General features: G+C 40.5%; 4 protein-coding genes across 4 annotated transcripts; all 4 read right to left on the minus strand.

Annotated features, from left to right (window-relative positions):
• Nucleotides 1-5967: 5967 nt before the first annotated feature.
• Nucleotides 5968-6593, minus strand: LOC145711496 (tryptase-2-like). Its single transcript, XM_081789189.1, has 3 exons — nt 6460-6593; nt 6189-6416; nt 5968-6149 (listed from the first exon to the last, which is right to left on the minus strand). Exons 1-3 carry the CDS (start codon nt 6503-6505, stop codon nt 5968-5970), a joined length of 456 nt encoding a protein of 151 aa, XP_081645315.1. The 5' UTR covers nt 6506-6593.
• On the minus strand, nt 6541-7706 carry LOC145711497 (uncharacterized). Its single transcript, XM_081789190.1, has 4 exons — nt 7620-7706; nt 7017-7571; nt 6811-6965; nt 6541-6759 (listed from the first exon to the last, which is right to left on the minus strand). Exons 2-4 carry the CDS (start codon nt 7555-7557, stop codon nt 6541-6543), a joined length of 915 nt encoding a protein of 304 aa, XP_081645316.1. The 5' UTR covers nt 7558-7571; nt 7620-7706.
• A 1007-nt stretch (nt 7707-8713) lies between these two features.
• On the minus strand, nt 8714-10311 carry LOC145695800 (equilibrative nucleoside transporter 1-like). The gene is made up of 5 exons (XM_081772824.1): nt 10252-10311; nt 9755-10126; nt 9479-9649; nt 9226-9433; nt 8714-9020 (listed from the first exon to the last, which is right to left on the minus strand). Exons 3-5 carry the CDS (start codon nt 9512-9514, stop codon nt 8836-8838), a joined length of 429 nt encoding a protein of 142 aa, XP_081628950.1. The 5' UTR covers nt 9515-9649; nt 9755-10126; nt 10252-10311; the 3' UTR covers nt 8714-8835.
• Nucleotides 10312-14143: 3832 nt separating this feature from the next.
• Nucleotides 14144-15844, minus strand: LOC145711498 (plasminogen-like). The gene is made up of 6 exons (XM_081789191.1): nt 15613-15844; nt 15446-15557; nt 14719-15402; nt 14475-14678; nt 14315-14433; nt 14144-14274 (listed from the first exon to the last, which is right to left on the minus strand). The coding sequence occupies exons 1-6, from the start codon at nt 15842-15844 to the stop codon at nt 14144-14146; spliced, it is 1482 nt and encodes a 493-aa protein (XP_081645317.1).
• Between the last annotated feature and the right edge of the window lie 5529 nt (nt 15845-21373).

Raw genomic sequence — 21373 nt, forward strand, 5'->3', positions numbered from 1 at the left:
CAGTTCTAGAGCATTCGCTTGACCAATCGGCTGGAGTGTAACAGGAGCGACACCAGCTGGTGGTTCCGGAAGACGGCGTCGGGAATCGGGACGTTGGAGAACATGAAATTGTGGCTTTTTAAGATGATGATATATTTGATAATAAATGGGTTTCTATTTTTGATTTTGATCTTTTCCTGCAAGTTGGGATTGTGTACTGGAGGGTGGTTATTTTGAGGGTTGAGCGGGGAGGAATAATAAGTAACATGTGCTGGCGGTGGTGGATGCGATGGGTAAGAGATCGGATAAGGCTGAGGAATTGGAATCATTTGTGGGATAACTTGGGGCTGGATTATCGGCTGAAATACTGGCTGAGATTGCTGAAATGGAGAATGACAGATTTGAGCAGAATTAGAGCCTTACTTGAAATGGCTGTTGTTGCTGAGCGTTTTGCTGCGGAAAACTCGGTGACATTTGAGGTTGGTCGTATCTTACATTGAAATTGATTAAAAATAAAACAGAAATTGTTACCTGTGATTTTGAATCGGACTTGGATCTCTTGAAATATTGACAAGTTCCCTCACTTCCTGAACAAGATCTCGGACACAATTGCTCAGCTCCTCAGTCGCCTCATTATCAGAATAAACGGATGATCTACGAGAAACGCGCGAATTCGAACTTGAACGGGACCGATTCGAGCGCGCTGAAAAATGTCGTCCTCGTTGTCGCCGAGGAACGCTCTCGCCTTGAGCTCGATTTATTTGAAGCGCTTGTGGCTCGGCTACTCGCGGCTGAGAAACCATCGGTTGCTGCGATTGGCCGGACAACATTTGCACTTGAATTGCTTGATCGATTCCGTACGAGCGGTAAGTCTGCGTTGCTTCCGAAAATCGCTGAGCCTGGACTTGTGTGAAACTCGATCGCGAAACCGGCTGGACTTGGATCGCGATACTTGATCTCGCAACTGCTCCGATTTTGTTCAAATTACTTCGCGAGCTTGAATACTCAGAGTCTTTTTCCATCGCTCCTTTTCCGCAAAATAGGCATTTCGAAAGCGTGCCAGTCAGGGAATCTCGTTTGATTGGAGTATCTGGGTCAGCAGCGCCACCTCGTTTTGTTATCGCCATGCTTGAAGGGTCAATGACTGTCAGGTCCTTTTTTCGAGAAGACGATCGTTTCATGGATCCGTATGAACTATCCACTGCCTGAGCATTGATTAGTAAGAGTATGTGATGCGGAAAACTACTTTAAATAAATAACCACTTTCACTTTAAAAATAAATGCTTGACAAACCTTGAGTGCTTCAAATGAAGTTGTCCTTTTCATCACCATTGAGGAGGAGGTCGTCGCTCTCTGGGCCACTTTGTCCAAGGCATCAGCGCTTCCTCCTAACGGTTGGGACTCAGTTTTCCTCAGCGATTCGTGACTGGCGACATTGATTGGTTTAGCCTCGTCGTCGGATTTTCGCCGTCCAAACTGGTCGTATTTCTTTGACACAGGAACGTCGAACTGCGACTTTGGCAGAGTATGACTCAGAGGAAGAGGCCCACTGTAAGTTGCTTTTGTTGACAAAGTCGATGAAGAAGACATTCCGAAGTTCTCGAAATCCCCTTCTCCATCGTCCTCGAAATCAAAGTGCCGGAATGCGTTTCTAGAGCTGGGCAAAGAATCGTCATTCTCATTGAACTGCCTCGCCATCTCGAGAACGCTCATATTCTCGCCAATTTTTGGACTCTCGAGCTTTTTCATCGGCTCGGGAAAATCACAAAATTCGCGTTTTCGCAGCGCAAGATCTTCGTCACAGCCGAGGGATGAATCAGAACTGTCGAATTCTAAATAGTTGGGCGGGAAAACCGGCTGGTTGGAAATTCTCGAATTAAATTTGTTCAATTGAGCTTCTTTGTGGTCTTTGAGGGAGCCTGTTTCAGCGGGACCGAGTTTTTGAGGCCCAGAATTGGATTTCATTCTCTGATTTTCGGTTTGCTTCATTTTCTCGATTTCTGATACGATTGACAATGCCTCTGCTTTCTTGTCAATATTCTTCTCCGTCAGATTATCGGCGCTGCTATCAATTTTCACAGGATTTTGCTCCGTAGACTTGCTGCTCTGAACTGAAGGTGGCTGGGTATCGAATATGCTCTTTGGCCCTGGAGAAGGTGAAGAGAGCTGACTTGACTTTGGAACAATTGATTTTGCTTTACGCGGCGACAAGTCGTAATTCGGCGGCTTGATCTTCTCATCTATCTTCAAATTCCCAGGGGGACCAACCGGAGCTTGAGAATCTGCCATGTTCGAACTTACTGAGGCGGATTTTCTCGGCATCAAGTCGAATGTAGGAAGACTGCTTTGCTCGAATAGTGACGATGACGAGATTTGCTTTGAAGGTTCTTTTGGTGGTTGTTTTTGAGCTCGATTTTGAGGTCGGTTTTGGGGAGCTTGAGTCTTTGGAGGCGGATTAGCTGGAATCGGGTCGCTTCCAAAAATACTGCTAAAGATCGATTTTGGTTGGGGCTCCGGCGGTTTCTGAACAGTTCGATTCTGAGGCTGCTGTTGTTGTCCTCCTCGCTGCGGTTGCTGGCGTGGTGCTGGTTGTTGACTCGCTGGAGGACGTTGTTGAGGAGGCTGATTTCGCTGATTAGGCTGTTGAGACTGCTGGCTAGCTTTTGGCTGAGGTGGTTGGGAACTTGTTCTTTGACTGTCTTTTTGATTTTGTTGTGGCCTACTTGCAACTTGTGATCGCGGCTGAGGAGGCCCAGCAATGCTTCCCGAACTCGGTTGCCTCTTAAAAATGCTCGGTGGTTGAGGTGAGTTCGACGGTGCGGGTTGAGGGTTCTGCGGTTTTGTGGCGGGTTGACTAGTTGTCTCCTTCTTCAACTCACTTTGTTGCTGGTTTACTTTACTCGTGGTCGCGGGAGGCTGCCCTTGAGAATGCGGATCAGCCGGTTTGCTCGGATTTTCGTTCGTCTTGTCAATCGAGCGCCCTCGGGGGAGTGGCTTAGGCTTTTGCAGGGATGCTTGTTGACCCGGTAGTCCTGGATTAGGCGGACGAGGATTTGGGCTTGGATTTGTCGGTTTCAAATTTTGCGGATTTCCAGGAGGAGTTCTAGCGTTGTTCATTCCGTGAAGACTATTTGTCCGTCTCTGAGTCGATGGAAAATCTTGATCCGTCTTCATCTTCGGAACGTCGCTTTGCGAGCTCTTCATTTGCCCCGGCTTCTTGATCCATTCATTCGACTGAGCGACCAAATCGTTTCGTTTTAGGCAAAGATTGCAGATTTTCTTTCCATTGGAGATTTTCGCGCACTTCGGGCAGATCGAGTCTGGACAGGAGGCACATCGGGTATTTGAGGGTAAGCCGCATTGGCATTTGTTTACCTAAGAATTAAGGGTAAGTTCTGAGAATTGGATTGAGCTTTTAGATCGAGTACTAATGTATGCATTCAGTCTACTCTTATTTCAAGCAGCTGAAAAGGAGGAAAGAAGGAGTGAATAAATAATTAAATTGAAATATTTAAAACCGATTCAATTATGCACGGCATTCTGCGTACGTTATTTGGCTTGTTGTCGGCGCTTTTTATCTTTTCCTTCGATGCGATTTCTTCTTCCAGCTCTCTGAAAAAAACACTGTCAGAAATGTTCATTTCGAAAGAGGGGGAGTTATGTTCTTCGTAGTCGTGGTTAAACGCACCGTTGTGGGTACCTGATCTTTTCTTCTCTATCTTGATCCACTTGAGTCGCTCTCATCGTGACAGACATGATAATCTTGAATACAAGATATCATGAGGTGAATTAAATGAGTTCATAAATATAATCTGACAAGTGCTTTTTCCACAATGATTTGTTAGTAGAACTTTGAAAAATAAGGGTGTCACTATGATATTTTTTCAAAATAAATTTCTTCTCAAATGAAGATTTCTTGACGTCACGTGGCTTTAAATAAGTACATTTAAATTTCAATAAATAATTAAAAATTTCCCTTGGAGTACACAAAGATTAAGATTGACAAAGAAATTGCGTGAATATTGCAACAACAATCAAACCTGTCTTTCTTCTTCCGTCAAATGGCTCAAATCAACGCCGGAAAGGGCGGAATCTTCTTCTGGCGGTCTCATCCCCAAAATAAAATATTTCAATATCTCTAATGCAACGAGAAAAAAAGGCGAATCGACACCCCCGTCCGGGAAAAAAAACGACGCGCCTTGTAAATAAGTGAGAGTATTGATTGCAGTAGGCACTAATGCCCAAGAGGATTCGATACATTTTGTCTAACGCGTTCACATTATTTTTATTTCGCTCGCCAAATGCACTTATCGAAGATGAGCGCGGAATGAAATTAATAACTACTGATCAATATTGGTAATTTGTCACAAGATCCCAAAAAATATCGGAAATTGAAAACGCCATCTTCCAAAAAAATGTGCGTAAAATCGCGATTCCGGTTGCGACAGATTTTAGGGAAAAGGCTGACAGTTTTCATTTTCTAATCGAAAAGCAGTGTCATTATCGGACGCATTTGTAAAATTGGCTGCTGTTCCGGTTTCACCCAGGCTTTGCGTCACTCAACCACAACGTGACATGATTCTGGTCCTATAATGCGTCTCCTAATGACTTTTTGTGGCGCCAGAGGATTTTTCATGATGAACAAAGAGAAATCCTGGGAATGATTCAAGAAGTTCATTTCAAATTTTGTTCGAGCCGATGATGAATTGGTCGACTTTATTGATATTTTTTACCTTCAGTTGTATACAAGCCTCGGAATACAGAGAGATAAAGAAGGCGATACAGGAAAGAGAAAATAAATTGACAGATTTCTACTAAACTCGTTTCTTATCAACAGAAATGAATTCATGATAAACACAATTTTTTACTAAAAAAAGCCCTCCTCTTTCCTTGACGACGTCCCAGACTGGTTCTCCTCCGATCCTTATCCAGAACTGCACTTTGATTATGCCAAGTTGAGAAGCTCAAGAAAACGTCTTCTTCAACCGCGATCTTGGGGACGAAACGGCACAAGAACGCTCCCAATAAGAAGATGCCCAAAACTGTCTGTAGAAGGGCCTCATGAAGCGATTGCATGTGATAAAAGTAGCTGCGTAAAATTATGCGCGCCCAAGTTTCAACCTGTTGGAAAAAGAGTCAAGGTTCGTTGGAAAAATTATGCGATAAAAAGATGAATTTTCAGACGAGTTGCTTGAAATCAAAGCACCTCAAGCCACACTGGTCGCATCCTCTTACAAACTGCGCCACTTGTGACCAATTTGAGCTTCAAAATCCGAATTTGAATCTCTTTTGTGATGTCGATCCTGAAACCAACCAGCATGTTTGCTCACTATCCTGCTTTCAAGGGTCTTTGAAGCGGGTAGAAGCAAGGGAAATTAAATGCAAATGTGAAAGCGAAAAATGCCAGTGGAAAGATCAGAGGGGCAATGTCTTTGGAAGCGAAAATACAAAAGGTAGAAAATGTCCTTACTTCAAAAGGGAATTTGTTCTTTCTAGATATTTGCGCTCCGAATTCGATGAGAAAAACGAAGTGCTTGGAATCAAGGAAGAAGTGCTACAGCCTCCCAGATGATAACTTCGAACGCTTGTATTCAATTTCAAACTCTCTCACTTGCCCGAACTGCATCAGGTTGGCCTTCATCATCCTTAGTTTCTTCAATTCTTTTGAAGGCTTTCCGCTGATTTGAAGCTACGGACTTCAAACAGAAATCACGCTGATGGAGACTTCTCGCTTTCCTTTCCGGATCAAAATCTTGTTAAAATAATAAGATACAATTCAGCAAACATAAAAGACCTCAAGCTAGAATCGGGCAATAACCTTTCAGGGAGAATACGAAGTGACCCCGCGCGGGGTCGATTAAGAATCGAAGCTATTTTGGAATTGGAGAAAAAAGCTCGTATTGAAAGAATCTCTGCAACAATTTGTACATGTTAATCAAAGTGACCTCTATTTTAATAAATTTCAAAAATCTTTAATCTATAATTACTTCAAAAAGGTGGAGCAGAGGACTCATTCTCTTCTATGATCTCTTCAATCCAATCGAGAGCAAAATGAACATTTGAGTAGATTCCCGGATAACCAGGCGCAGCACATTTGAATCCTCGTGACACGACTCCGAGAAGAGTCGCCGTTCCATTTATCGGACAGATCAGTGGTCCACCAGAATCACCTTAAAAATCAAAAATTGCGAAAATGAAAGGTGCCAAACCTTGGCAAGAATCGACTCCGCCATCAACGAGACCATCATCGTTCTCGTCAAGAGCATTTCCAGCGCAGATGTCGTCCGGAAAAAGATTTCCATCACCATGGTCGTCCTGAGTTTTTGCCTTGCAGTAGTCCTGGTTCATCGCATGAACACCGATAGATTGGAGGTCGTAAGCGAGCTCGCCTCCGTAGTCAAGAGTTCCCCACCCGGCGACCCAGCAGTTTTCTCCGTCTTTTGAAAAATAAAAAAATAGAATCAATGAAAGGACTTTTACGAGGAATATCAGCTGAGGCGGGAAAGCAAGGGAACTGAACCTTCATTGTTGTTTCATGGGTGCTAATTGGCGAATCAAGCTTCACGAAGATTCAATACATGAAATGACTTGATTATTTCTTGAAATCAAGGAAGAGAAAATTTTTATTTTAATCTTTTCCTTGAGCAAGCAGAAATCCATATTTGGCTTTCCATTTTCAGGATCGTATTCCGGATGATTGAAGATTCGAGCAATGGGAATTTCAAATGATCCTTCAGGATAAGAATAGTCATGGTTGAAGAAAGATGCGGTAATTGTCCTCTGAGAAGCAAAAATAATTGATGTTATTAACTTATTAAGTTTTAAATCCACCTGAAAACCATCACCATGAGCGCAACAATGGGCGGCTGTCAGAATCCATTGATCGTTGATGGCACTTCCGCCGCAGAGGTGTCCACTGTAGAGGTCCAAATTGGCGATCCAGGACCAGTCGGAGATATTTGCTGATGCTCCGTTGACGATTCGCTCTAAAGAAATCAAGATCGAGACTCAACTCTTAGGGTGAGGGTCTGACTAACCGTCAATTGAGAACCCATTTTCTGCCGAGGAGCAGGTCTTTAGATTCGGGTCAATATGATTCTTGAGCTCTTTGAAATCTGTATCTGCCCAAGTCGCGTTTCCATTCACATCTGTAGTCGTCGACATGGCTGTCGTCGAAGTCTGCGGCATACAGAACCAAGTAGAAACTTCTCTCGGAAGAACATATCGCCCAACCGCCCAGGAAAAGTACCGACATCGTTTTCTATTGCATCGGCATGTTGCAGAAATCTGATCAATTTCCAGCGGCGGAATGTCAGTTAGAATCGCAATGTTTGCATTGTCTTCGCATTTGAACGACACATGCTTGAGACCTTTTGGATTAACACCGTATACGACTTTCAAGTCTTCCGGCAACCTTGATTCAGGGAAATCAGGACACGTGATGCATTTCCCGATCTTTTTACTCCAAAAGAATTCGCCATCATCTCCAACTCGGCAGCCTACAGACTTTCTTCCCTTGATAGTGTAACCCTTATCGCAAGTCAGTTTGCAAGATCGACCCTTGCAGTTCAAATTCATTCCCTCCAGCTCCTCTTGAAACAAATTGTTCGCTTCGAATGTCAATCAATAGTTTTTCTTACCGATAGCCGGGCAATTTTTCCAGTTGACCCATGATCCTGGAGGTCTTGGAGCCTGACCTCGTACAGTTGCTGCTACGATTGAAGGAGCAAGCTAAATTGATGATGATAAATAGGCTTACCGGACTGAATTTTGAACCATTTTTCTAGCTTGATTCAGTAGTCATGTGACACAAATAAAGAAAGCCTAGAAGCAGGGCTTTCATTTGAGCACCATATCGAGGGGTCTGGGTCATGCCCGCAAGGCAATATATGGGACCTGAAGTTCCAAAATGGGCACTAGAATTCTTTAGAAGAATTTTTCGATACCGGGCCGGCCTTCTCGGAAGTCGAGAGTCAGTTAATTAGAAAGCCCAGGCTCTGAGCTTTCCGTAGAGCCCAAGAAATCTTAGTGCATGGCAATTTTTGGCCATCAGCGATCAGTTTAATTGTCAATTTACTGCCTATTTTGACCATTTTTTAGGAGAAAGTCATCAATTTTAGTGAAATTTCACCACAAAAACAAGACGTCAAGCGCTCGCTGAAGGCCACAAACCGCCCTGCACTAAGATTTCTTGAGCTCTACGGAAAGCTCAGAGCCTGGGCTTTCTAAATAACTGACTTTCGACTTATGAGAAGGCCGGCCCGGCATCGAAAAATTCTTCTAAAGAATTCTAGTGCCCATTTTGGAACTTTAGGTCCTATATATTGCCTTGCGGGCATGACCCAGACTACTCGATATGGTGCTCATATGAAAGCCCTGGTTCAAGGCTTTCTATATTTGTGTCACATGACCACTGAATCAAGCTAGAAAAATGAGTCGAAATTCAGTCCGGTAAGCCTAATGATAAATTTCTCTAGAGCTAAACCCGACCTTCATATTCTTCAAAATTTCTCTAAATATTCAAAGATACTCTTACTCCAAAGTCCACGACTACTCTTTATAAGCTCCATTTTTAATGAGTTTAAAGCTTCTGAATTGTTCTAAGACAGCAATTTTCTGTGACGTTTTTACAAAATTCCCAAACAGATCATTTTCACGCATCATCCATCATTTTCCGGGCCAGACTCCGTTTTTTCTCTCTTTTTCATTATTTTCCCACGTGACTCATTTTTAGAATAGTTTTTATTGAATATATTTGTCGTTTTTGGCGCACGAAGAAAATTGCACAGCTCAAGATTTACAGAAAGCGGGGAACAGAATTATGTACAAAACCTCTTTTTTGAACTTATTTTTTCTTCAATTTGTGACGATCATTACGACCAGAAAACTACTCAACGCTCCGAGAGTCAGTCCTAGGGTAAGGAAAGTCGTCATCATTGCTGAAGCTCGACTGGTTGAGGCGAAGGCGACGGAATTTGCGCCAGAGCGGAATGAGATGGTTGCGGCAAGACCGTTTGTCAAACCGAGGAGAATCATTAGCACTAGACATATTTAATTTCTTAAATTTTTAAAAATTTGAAATTTGCTCTTGAATATTGAAAAAATTGCAAAAAAAAAAAACAAATTTTCCCTGATAAAAAGCAGAAACAAAGAACTAAGAAAAATATCTTTGATTGTAACCCTAACCCTAACCCTAACCCTTACCCTAACAAATGCTTCCATTTTGTTAACACCTGAGCTGCTTACCTATGAAAATCCAGTCAGAAGTAAAGACGACTGGCAGCTTCCTCGGCTGGCAATTCGTCAACGGCAGCAGAAATAAAATCACAAATCTTAAAGCAACAATTGCTCCAAGAAGTTTTCTATTATTCAGAGATCTCAAATGGCCGGCAACTTCTCGCCCGATGAAGTCGAAAAGGTTGAAGCTCAGGAAACAGAAGACAGGACTGAAGAACTAGAAAATCATCATGAGAGGAGAAAAAAAGACGGAAGTAGTTACTTTGTCTGGAATATACGAGCCAGTTGGGTTGTACATTGACACCAGAGTCGGGAAAACAGCGATGGTGACGGCAAAAGTCAAAGTCAAGGAAGCAAGCTCGACCCAAATCAATTTGGCGATTTCAATGTGACTCTCTGGCTGTGCTTTTTCATCGTTTGGCAGAAGAAGGGGCTAAATACAGCTATTAAACAACGAACAAGGTGGAAAAATTCGAAGAAAAATGAAGGTTTTCTACTGCAAAAAGCCAATGGATAAAAGAACTCGTTTCATAAGTACTTGATTTTCCGGCGAGTCGATTTCATTCTCATTATAATCAATTTGATCATAATCCGAAATCGACCTCTCGCAGCAGCCAAAGACGAAGCCATACGCGCCCCAGGCGAGCAAAATCAGCAACAGTGCGGAGAGAAAAAATGCAAATGCTTCCCACTCGATTTGGTCAGCAAAGGCGATGCACTTTCATTTTGGATCAGAAAACATGCTATTTCGAGAAGCAGAATTTTCTTATTTCAAATTGAATAAATTTAGATCCTTTCCAGAATATTGGCGATTGCGGCGAGAATTCCGGCCACAGATTGGCCGGATAGAAACGGTGTCAGCAGATGGAACTCCGAAGCTTCCACAGAGCATGAAATATTCAGCGTAGAACTTAAAACATTTTTGAGTCGACTTTTAATGTCTACTTTTCTACTTGTTGAACACTCTCAAAAATGAGTGCTCTGGTTTGTAAATGATTTTGGGTTCAATTGAGCAAGAATTTTAATATAGCTTACCTTAGAATAGTCATCAAAACAGCGATCCCAAGTGCACCTCCGAAGAAAAGTTCTTTACAAAAATTTCAGAAAAAATTTCGGAAAATCATAATTATCTTCTTTGGGGAAGAAAATCTATTTCTTATTCGCGAAAAAAACGCTGAATTTATAAAAATATCCATTTAAAAATATTAATGTTAAATATTGATTTTTCGCTGAAACCTCAATCAAACGAATTTCTGAAATTTCCTTTATAATTTGAAGTGTCCACCAGAGCAAGAGTCGCGCAAGCTGAGAACAGCACCGCCAGTAGAGCAAAGCATACAGTAAATCGAGTTTGACGACTGAATTTTGTGATTGTGAACGTTCCAATCACGCAGAAAACGAATTGAACGCCACAAATAGCGACTGAAACCTCACTCAATCTGGGAAAAACTTCAAAATAGTCACCTGATAAGCTCGAGTCCCAAAACTTCTGCATCGCATTCGAATCAGTTGTATTGCTCGAGTAGAAACCATTTCCCGAATCGGAGAATTTTTCATGCCAGTAAGTTTGGGGAGTGATGAAGAAATTCCACGGCGCGAGGCAGGCGATCCCAAAGATGTAGAAACATATGCTTTCTAGTAACGAGCCCGTATCTGTTGACATTCTGAAATTGATCGAATTAAAAGAGTGTTTTTGGAAGATGGATTTTTAGAGGGCAGTTTCTTTCATTTCGTGGTCGATGTATTTGTATCTTATCATGAGTCTTTTTTTTTCCTTTGACTTTAACAAAGTGAGACCCTTATTTTTTTCATGAAAAATAATGTTCAAACTGCTTCAAAATTCCTTAAAATTCAAGATCGAAATTTTCAATTTGACGAAAAAAAAATTATTTTTTTTTTCTTTTTTTCCTATTTTGGGGACTCTACACCCTTAATTGTCAAAATCTTTAAAAAAAACCCTCCCTTATATTATCAAGTCTTTTCCTTCTCTTTCCGGATAAAATCTCGCAAATCTCCAGCTTCTCTTCTTCCTCCAATTTCGAGTTCGAGCCCAGCAAGTCTTTCGGTATAATTCTGTTCTGTGTCAAAAAATAACGCGAAATAAGACATGAATGTATTATCACATGTCTTAAAGTGTACGCCTCGGCTTCGACATTGGCGCCCGCGGGGAGTTATTTTTCCACAACGGTTTTGTGCATTTTTAATATTTTTTAGAGCCCGCGATTTATTTGCGTTAATTTTTTACAACTAGTCTCTCCAGACGGGGAGATTCTAAAAGACCATTTTTGAGCTGAGACGGCGAACTCTTTAAAAAAGTTGTTCTAGCAAATGTTTTCAAAGTACTGATCCATTAAGGACCCCTCCCCCCCGTCAAGAATTTTCGAAAAATTTATTTTCGGAATTTTAGAATTTTGACCCTGGAAATGGATTCTAAAGGTCATAAAACGATTTTGAGGCTTCATTTTCTGGGGTCTATCTCGACTCTAACACCCTCAAAATCGCGTTTGAAAAATGGACTTTTTGACGAAAAATGACGAAAAAGTCCCAATTTTGCTATAATTCTAGATTTTTATTGGTCAAGAAGTGCTCCGAACAAGTTTTTATGATAAATCGAACTTTCAGGCACGCTAAGAAGCCAAAATATGTTTTTCTGATTTTTCGAGGAAAATTGTTGACGGGGGGGGGGTCCTTAATAGCGTTTTCTACCTTTTTAAATCTCCGATCTGAATTTCTCTTTCAAAAATAAATTTTAAACTAAATTTCAGAATCCGCGGTACTTTAGCCAAATCTCGAGAAATCAAGCACCCTAATTAATCAATAAACACCATGTGGCGGACGAGCACATTTCCGGCGTTATCTCTCTTTTTTCCCGCCCCGCGGAGGTGAAAAATTTTTCAAAGGAAAATAAAAAGCAATTATCGATCCTAAAATTGGTGATAAGGCGGTTCATTTCGATTTGTGATTTTTTGACACCAGTGCCCATGTGAATTTTGGCTCACGGGATTACCACCAAGCGCGACCAGAGTCTTTTTGTTGTTTTCTCTGTTGAAAATTTTCTTCAGACTCAGATTTACAGTATTTTTTTCGTCAAAAAACAGTCATTTCCCACTCGTTAAGAATTCTCTGTCTATAATCCTCTGACAAACGGCGTAGTGCGCGTGTTCTGATCAATACATCGCTGCTTCGAAAATAAGCAGCATCGAATTTGAGAAATGGAAAAGTCGTATTCAAAACTGCCACAGGCCAAGTTCATCTGCACGGTCACATGGCTTTTCGAGTATTTGGCCTGGAATAACAGCCTCGGGCGGACAAAGCCCGCGAAATTGAAACGCTGCTAAAAAGCGCGAAAATATTTTTCTGTCAATTTTTCAGTGAAAAAATAAAATCACCATTTTCTCTGTTTTTTATTCTGAAATCTCTGATAGCTATACAAATGAACTAAAGGAGCTAAAGTCATCAAATCTCTCTCTGAAAGAAAATTGGTCACGCGCCAAATTTTCGTTGTTCAAGTTCGAAAGGAGGACCCTCCGCAAATAAGCTATTTATACAAAAATGCGTCATTTTTTGAGAAAATAATCTTGCGAATTATAAATTGATAATTTTCAATTTTGGTGCCCTTGCCAAATGGACTGTTTTGACAGACGGCGCGAGTTCCATTGTAACTGTTGACTTTTGTCTGGTTATGAATTTGTTAGAATAAAAAGTTGTTAAGTTCGAAAAAGGATGGATGAGTTCATAACCAAATGAATAAAACGGCATGAATAGGGGAGTTTCCAAAGCAATCAACTTGGTTTATATTTGCTCTTTTTCAGGATTTTCAAAGAAATTATTTCGGAAAATTTTTGACTCGAAAAAGACTTTCTTATGGCCAAGAACCCTAACCTAACCCTAACCCTAACTTCTTTCCCTCACCCTATCATTTGAAAACCCTGGCCATGAGATTGAAGAGTATGAATGAGAGTAATCGCCAATTCTGCTGAGTGTCGATGATACTTAGAGAGACTTGAGTCTTGACCGCTGCTCAAGAAATCCTTTTAGAACGGACAAAGAACAAGCATTGCAAAATTAAAGTTTGAGTGAACGAAAATATCATCCCCTGAATATTTGACCGCCGCATGCAGAAGTGGCGTGTGTCCGTTGTGATCTGGCATGTTTGGATTCGCGCCGTTTTCCAATAAACTAACATCGGGACTTGAAATATCAAAAATCATGTTTTATCATGAAAAATTCACAATTTTCCCGTTGGCTTTTGATCTTCAAAAAAGGGTTCAAGCCCGTCCCAGATCAGAACATTTTCAACAGCATCATCTTCCACATGTTCTATCGCAACAGTCAAACAGCTTTTACCAAAATCCTCCATTCCAAAAACCTTCTTTTTCGACGAAAAAATCGTCTGCCCGCCGACATCCCTCTTCGACGGACTCCAGTTTACCACAGCTCCTTGTTCAATCCGCTCTTTTATTTCATTAACGTCTCCTTTCTTGCAGGCGAGCCACAAGAGTTTGCTGCCCTCTTTCCAGCCGAGAATTTTCGGATTCGGAAGGGATTTTCGAGTATTTCGGTCTTCGCATTTTCGGGCTTCTTTCGGATCTTCTCGAACTGAGGCTCGACGCTGACGACTTCGGATTTTTTCTTCGTCGACTTTTTTGCAGGTCAAAATATTGATAAAAAAATTTATTTTTTGAATCAATTTTAAAATTATCGGATCATTGGATAGAATGAAGACCATTTCTTTATGAAAAACAGAATTGACTTTACTCGCTTTGTGATCAAAGAAACGCATCCCACTTTCTCTGCAAATAGGGACCTAGTGAAAAGGACCGCACGTAGATGTTCACACCTCATCAAATCAAATTCTTCAAACTCGATCAACGTTCAAGCTTTAAAAACTGCTTTTCGAAAAAGATTTTGCATATTTTATTCATTTTTATTGAATATTAGCTCTTATCCATTTTCGCAGTGCAAAAGCATCGGCATAAACTCCGGGAATCGCGTTTCCGCAACCATATCCAAAAGAAACGACGCCATAAAGAGTGTATTTTCCATTGGCATGACAAACTAGAGACATATCGTTATTCGAAAATCTTTGGAGATTTACCAAGTGGTCCTCCAGAATCGCCACCACAAGTGTCAACGCCTGCCACACCACCAGCACAAAGCATCGAGTTGTCAAATTGATTTCCATTGTGCAGCTGATTTTTGCAATATGTCCGCGATCTAGAAATAGAGCTTTCAATTCCGCCAGTTTTCAATTTTACCTGACTTCCACAACTTGCATAAGCAATCGGTCACTGATTCTTCCACCGAATTCTTCTGAACCAAAACCACTGATGATGCATCCCGCGTTTCTTTCAGCTTTGAATTCTGGCAAACAAGCTGGTCGAACGTACTCGTTGTATTGAAAAGGGCGGTCAGTAACGATGATGCAAATGTCATTTGAATTCGTTTTCGGGTCGTAAGATCTGGATGACTTTGAAATCAAGGAGGAAAATGGGTTTTTACCTGTGAGGAATATACTTCCCAAAGTTTCTTTCTTGTCTTCCCGGTTCAGGATTCATGGGATTATGAACTCTGAAGATGTTTCCCGCAGAAATCACGCCCCAGGCGAAGTTTTCATCTTTATTTTGAAAGCAATGAGCAGCAGATATCACATGTTTCATCGAAACAAGGGTGCCCCCGCAGACATTTCTTCCTCGAATAAGAACTTGCCAAGGAAGTGTTCTGCGCATTGCCTGTCTTCCTCCAATCAAATTTGGTCGAATATAAGACGTATTCCTGGGTGATTCTGTGGTTGCTGTAACAGGAATGGATCTGACCGATCGGGGTCGGTCTTTTGTAAATTTTTCAATAGGATGATCGCCAACCATCAAATTCAAGCCAGGTTCCAGCTCGACAACTCCGCATTCGACATTTTCATTGACGATCTCTTCCTTGTCTCCATTGTTTGCAGCAGCAGGAGATTTGCAATTCGAGCAATGATCGACCCCGCATTCCTCCCAGCGAGCGGAATACTTATTCGTGTAACACCACGGACCTCCATGATGAAAATCAGGATTTCGACAAAAATTATGATCCCAGGACTCGCTGGGAAGAGGAATTCTATTTTCGACGTCAGCCCATTTGACGCAGTTTCTGCCTGATTTTGTGGTTTGTTTCTTGCCATCGTACTTTTTCGAATACTCCCAGCTTGGGTAAGATGTTATTTTGTCATGATTATTGGGAAGCTTACCAATCACATGATTTAGTCCTCGTTGTTGTCCCCCGATTCATATCGTCAATGCAATACTCCCACTCAGTATCAGGATCTGTTGTGTAGCACCAATGATGCCCTCCATGCCCGACTACGAAAAATTGAAAGAATAATTTTTGAAGCGATTAAAGGTGTCGAAAACTCACATCCTTTGCAGCATAAATTATGCCACGGAGCAGAAGGGCTGCCATCTACTCTATGAGGAAAATTCGTATCCCATCTTTGACAAGTTTTTCCCGAAACAGTTTCTCTTTGATCATTGCAGCTCCATTCTTGAGCATTCGCAATTATGCCGGGGAAAATAAAAGCCAGTCTCATTTGTCTAAGAATTGCTTTTCCTGATAATTTGAGAACAACTGTTTGTATTTGCTTGGTCATTTATTTTGTTGACATTGATTCTGATCACAGTCAAATGAGTCTTTTCGCTGATTTTTCATTCTTTTAGGACGTTTTTTACATAGTGGTACATTGGCCCTTCGTGTTCAATGTCAAGTGGCTCGTTTTCTTCAAGCTCTTCCCTGAAAAAATTGTGAGAAAATAACAATAAAGCAGGGTTTACCTTATTCGAGCAAGTAGAAGCTCTTGAGCGCGGCTTGAAAAAGCAAAAGACGATCCAAAAGCCAGTAAAAAAAGCTTTAAAAATTGCATAGTTAGTTCTATCTCCATTTCTTGATGATTATAGGTTCTTTTTATACGGAGAAAAAGCGACAATGTTTTTCTTGCTTGTCAAATTCAATTTTTAATTGTCTAATAACGGAATTGACGATGAGAAAATACTAGCCAGTCTTGTCCGGCTGAGAATAAAAAAACAGGTTTGTCGGCCTTTTAAGTTAAATGAGTTCGATTTTATTGATCATGAAGCTTTTTTTTATTCAATTTATTCTTGCAATTGACGATTCAATAGCAACTTCCCATATTTGACAAGAAATTCAACGGTATTACCTTTTTTTCTTCAAGAGTAACACAATCATCAATTTCCTCCGTCTTTTACCTAAATTTCAGGCAAGCTAAGATTGATTTCTTGAGGAAAGTAGCAGAGGAAATCTTGAGCTTTGACGTCATTTGACGCTTATAATCGTAATTTATACAAAAAAGCTTAGCATAAATCGAGGATGATAGACAGTGATTTGAGAAGACTGTGGGCAATATCATAAATTTGCATTGTTTATCTTCTTCTTGGAGAAAATCATTCCTTAGTTGATGAAACACAGGGGGCCATAAAAGGAACATGGTAAAACATCCCCCGAACATATTTTTCTCTGATTTTCCATCCAGAAGGATATGGAAATGACAATGTGCCAAAATTAGCATCCGGTCGAGATTCTTCATTATTATTAGTTGGAGTTTTTATCATAAAAGGGCTCCTTCATAAGCTTATACGTTAGGTAATATGAGCCGCCCCTGTGGTTCTTAAATTCTACTATAGAATCTACTATAGTCTATAGTCTATAGTCTATAGAGTCTATAGTATAGTTTTTAGAGTCTTAACAGGACGAGTCCCTTCCTCGACACTTGATCGCATAAAAATCGGAATATTCTACTGCTAAAATGAATGAAACAAATTTTTCTTTTTGTCAACTAATCTACTCGTCTTCTTTTTAATCTATCTTCTTCTCGGCGACAGTGGATCGTTTACTGCGATTATCAGAAGTCATTTGACATTCAAGACAACTTTTTGAATAGAAAATTTTTTCTTTTGAAATATAATCAAAAATCTTATTTTTTAATATCATTGATTTAAAATAAAAAGACGATAAACAACTTGAGATAATTTTTAAGAGACTATATTTTCGTTTGAACATCAATTTGTTACAGTAAAAGTTCGCTTGATTCTGAGTTTGAGCGCAGATAAAATTTATCTTCCATATGAGCTTTTGGTTTTTTGACGATGTTTTCAATGATTCGCTCGAGCTGGATAATGAAGACAACGAAGATGACAAAGCTGAAGCAGATGACGAGGATGTTCATTTTTGAGAAGGTCGATCCCTCTTTTTCTTGGAAAATTTCCGGAGTTTCGACCTCGACGAATGCTTTTTCGGTGGCAGAAGGGACGAGGGAGTGGTGAGATTTCATTCCCCAGGCTTCGCAGCATTTTGACTTTTGGATTTGACGGCAGAAGTGGTGATTTCCGTCGATAAGGGAGCAAGCCCGGCAGAAATTTTCAGTGCAGATTTGGGAAGCGGCGGCGATGGCGAAGAAGAAAAGTGGAGTCGAAAGAAAGTTCATGTTTTTTTTTGATTGTTCAACTTTTGCTGATGAAAAGAAGGAGCGAGAGGGTGGTTTTATAGGCGCCTGCCGGCGATGGAAATCGCAAGATGGCGCGAAGGAGAGAGAAGGAGGTGCCGGAAAGCGCGAGAAGAGAACATGTGTACATGGAAATGTAACATAACTCTATGGAAAAAATGAATGTATCGAAATCCTCTCATATAGTCTATTAAAGATATCAGATAAAGTTTTAGATCAGTCTTTATTCAAACTGCACTTTATTTTATATAATTAAAACAAGTTTCTTATTTTATATAAAAATAAGGGCATCGTGAATCATGATGTCATTAACACAGCTATCTGAGCTCCCTTGGAAAGGAAATTCTTATAAGCTTCTTATTAGTAATCATTATTCAATAAGAACTGATATGTTCTGTTTTTTCAAACTTGCTGTATGGACTCCGTACTATGGACAGTGCTTGGAGCCTATTTTGAGACGAATGATTATGATAACTGCCAGAAAAGCTCTCTTAATCATTTTGGCTCACCGACCAGCTTTGCAATGCTCTGAATGGAATGAAATCAACTTCGGGCCTCTTCATTTTCGGATATGCTTTGACTGTTTTTAAAACCATTTATAGAAAAAATCATCTGAACTCAGTAAGGTACGAAATTTCCGAGTCTTCTTTCAAAAGGATTCAATAAGAGCATGTCCCAAAAAATACCCGTTCAGCTCTCAATTTTTTGCTCTTAATCCCAGTTCCTGAATGTTCTTCTTCGGAAAAAGTAAGCGCATTGTCACTTCCCACACTAAAATCATCATAGTCTCCGGGATGCGCGCAAAAATCTTCTGAAATAAACCAGAAAGAAAATTTAAAAACAAAAATTGTGAAAACCTCCATTTTCATGCCGCCCATTGGAAAGTTCCGAGACACAATCATCCCCAGACCCGTCAGACTCAAACTCGTTGAAATCGTCATTTACTAAAAATCATTCCGTCAGACAGCAACGAGTCGAGAATCCTGTCTCTGTCCTCCATCCAGATGACGTTCATCGGCTGGAAAGACGGGCCGGATTTCAGATGTTTCCAGTTTGATTTTTCTTCTCCTACCTGAATGAGAATCATTGCCAACTCGTCCATACTGTTCTTCATACTCCCAAATCGCAGCTGAAAAAAGAATTGACAAACTTGGACTTTCAGAAAGCAAGCTACCTTGTTGAGAATCTTCATCGCTTTCCCTCATTTCCTCTTCTTCAAAGTTTTCCAGCGCTCGATCAAGATTCTCCTGGTCAGCCTCCTCAGCCATCACGCTTGGGAAGAGTTAGCTTATCAAGATTTCCGTTTCACGAACTTATAAGAGTTTGACAAGTAGAAATGGGTTAGTAATTTGTTGAAATCGCACAATGGGATGGGATTAGTAAACACGCAATGGTTCTCAACCCATCGATCCGTTCTTGATCTCACGAACTTCATGATCTCGTTCATGTCTTCATTTTGCTCGTCGTCCTCCGAGACCATGACGATCTCGTCCAAATTCATCATTCCCTTGGCCTCGAGGTTGTCGGAGTTGCATTCGGAAAGGGAGCTAGCTGTATCCCCACCACCATCTGATCCTTCATCATCTTCCTGGTCGATAGCTGCTTGTTCGGCCTCGACGCTCCAGTCTTAAATTTCAACGGTTAAAGAAAGCAATAGCAAAATAACAACCCTTTCCTGCTCATTGCTCTTCAAGAAAATAAAAATTATTTCTAGAAAGATTCTGAATCAAGCGTCATTTTGGAATTCGGAAGGTTACGTAAGATACTGTAAGATTCAAGGGGGAAATTTATTTCCATTTTATTGCCTCCCAGACAAAATAACAATTATCACTTTCCTTCCTGATTCAGAGACATGTTTCTTTTATGAATTCATTTTCCATAATCGGAAATTTCCCCCTCACCTTCGCCAAGGCTGCAGCTTGAATCGTCTGACCCGCCATCGCTGTCGCTTTCATCGTCCTCTTCCATTAGCAGATACTTCTTCTGTATCTTCCCGAGCTCCTCTGAAATCGAGTATGAGCGAACTTTTATTGTATCATTTTGGAACTTTCCGTATATTGACGGGTTAGCTTCTTCCTGTCACAGCTGCAGAGCTGGAAAGGGGAAGCTGGAATCAATGATTCTGACCAAAATCTGCGGCAAAACCCGAACTGTTCGAACAGTCATCCGTCATAATCGATGAGGGGAAAGAAGAAGAGAAATATAAGGATCGTTTTGGAGGACTTACTGAGTTCTCGGCAGGAAAGAGCATGTGGAGGACGAAATCTTCTCATAGAAAAGACCCTCTCCTTCCGTTTTTTGTTAAGATTCTTGATCGATGACTCGCACTTGCGCTACAAGGAATAAGTTTGAGTTTCTCTTACAGTCGATAAAAACAGCACAAAGGATGATTATAAACTGTTTTTAAGGATATCATACTTTATCTGCATTTCGAAAGTTTATAATATGAATTTTAGGATAGACAAACCTTGATTAAATTCATCTCCTTTCGAAACGTTTTGAAAAACTGTCTCAACTTTTTCGACTTGGCGTTTGAATATTTCAAAAACGACCTTTTCTCACTCCATTCTTTTTCTCTCCCACACGTAAAATGCGTATAGTAAGGTCCGTCAAGAGTCATTTCTGGGTAAAACTTTCCTTTCTCGATTCTCACCATCTATTCCAGACCGTTATCTTTGATCAAAAAGAGTGAAGCTGTAAATCTATCCCGGGCTATACAGAATGTAATTAGCATAAAAGCCGATAGCGAAACGAGACGATTAATATTAAAACAAGGCAAAGTCGCTTAGGTGCGGTTAATGCTCTGCTATCAATCATTTTTCTTCGCACAAATATCCATTTTTGCATCTTTAATCAAGCCAGCAAAATAGGTGAAGGGTCCTCATCTGAACACCTGAGCAATATATTGCAATATATTTTATTGAAGATAACCAAATTGACCACAAAAATATTTTTTTATTGTTTGAATAAATTTGGTTCCTAAAAGAGCCTAGACGAAAAATCAAATTTGTTGGAAGATAGATTTGAGTCTTCATGTTATTTATTCATTTCAGTAGGTATTCAAGCAAGGAGATAGATCTTTCTCAATACTGTTACTTATTTAAGATCGTCTTAGATATCTATAAATCGATTATCCCACTCTGAACCCCCTATAGATAAGTAATCTGGTATCTTGAACTTTCCATATCTCGTCGGATCATCGTCATTTTGACTTCCTGTCGCATCTACGAGCTCGGAAAATTGAAGCTGGGATCGGTGAATCTATAGGATAGCTTGAGCATTCGATGAGGAAGTAGCTAATTTTGATATTCGCATTCTTAAGCAGAGGGGTTCAATGATTGGTATGCAAAAAAGAAGCCTTTTTTTAAAAGGGGATACCTTATCAGGGACTCGCCAATTAACAGTCTCGAAATAGGGGTCAATTTATTTTTCGGGGTAGTAAACTAGTACCCCGGAAACTCATCCCCTTAAATCAATACCCACAATATCCTTCCCCTGTTCTCATAAATTTATATCAAATATTCTTTCTCGTCATTTTTCCGTGAAATAAATCAGTATTAATAAATTCATCCGTTTTCTGGAAAGCCAAATAATCCGAAAATCTGGTTGTCATGATGGAAAGAATTATAATCGTGATATTGAGAGGAGGCAAAATAGGATTGT

The sequence above is a fragment of the Oikopleura dioica genome, chromosome 1 (assembly GCF_907165135.1).
Source record: "Oikopleura dioica chromosome 1, OKI2018_I68_1.0, whole genome shotgun sequence".
Taxonomy (NCBI): domain Eukaryota; kingdom Metazoa; phylum Chordata; class Appendicularia; order Copelata; family Oikopleuridae; genus Oikopleura; species Oikopleura dioica.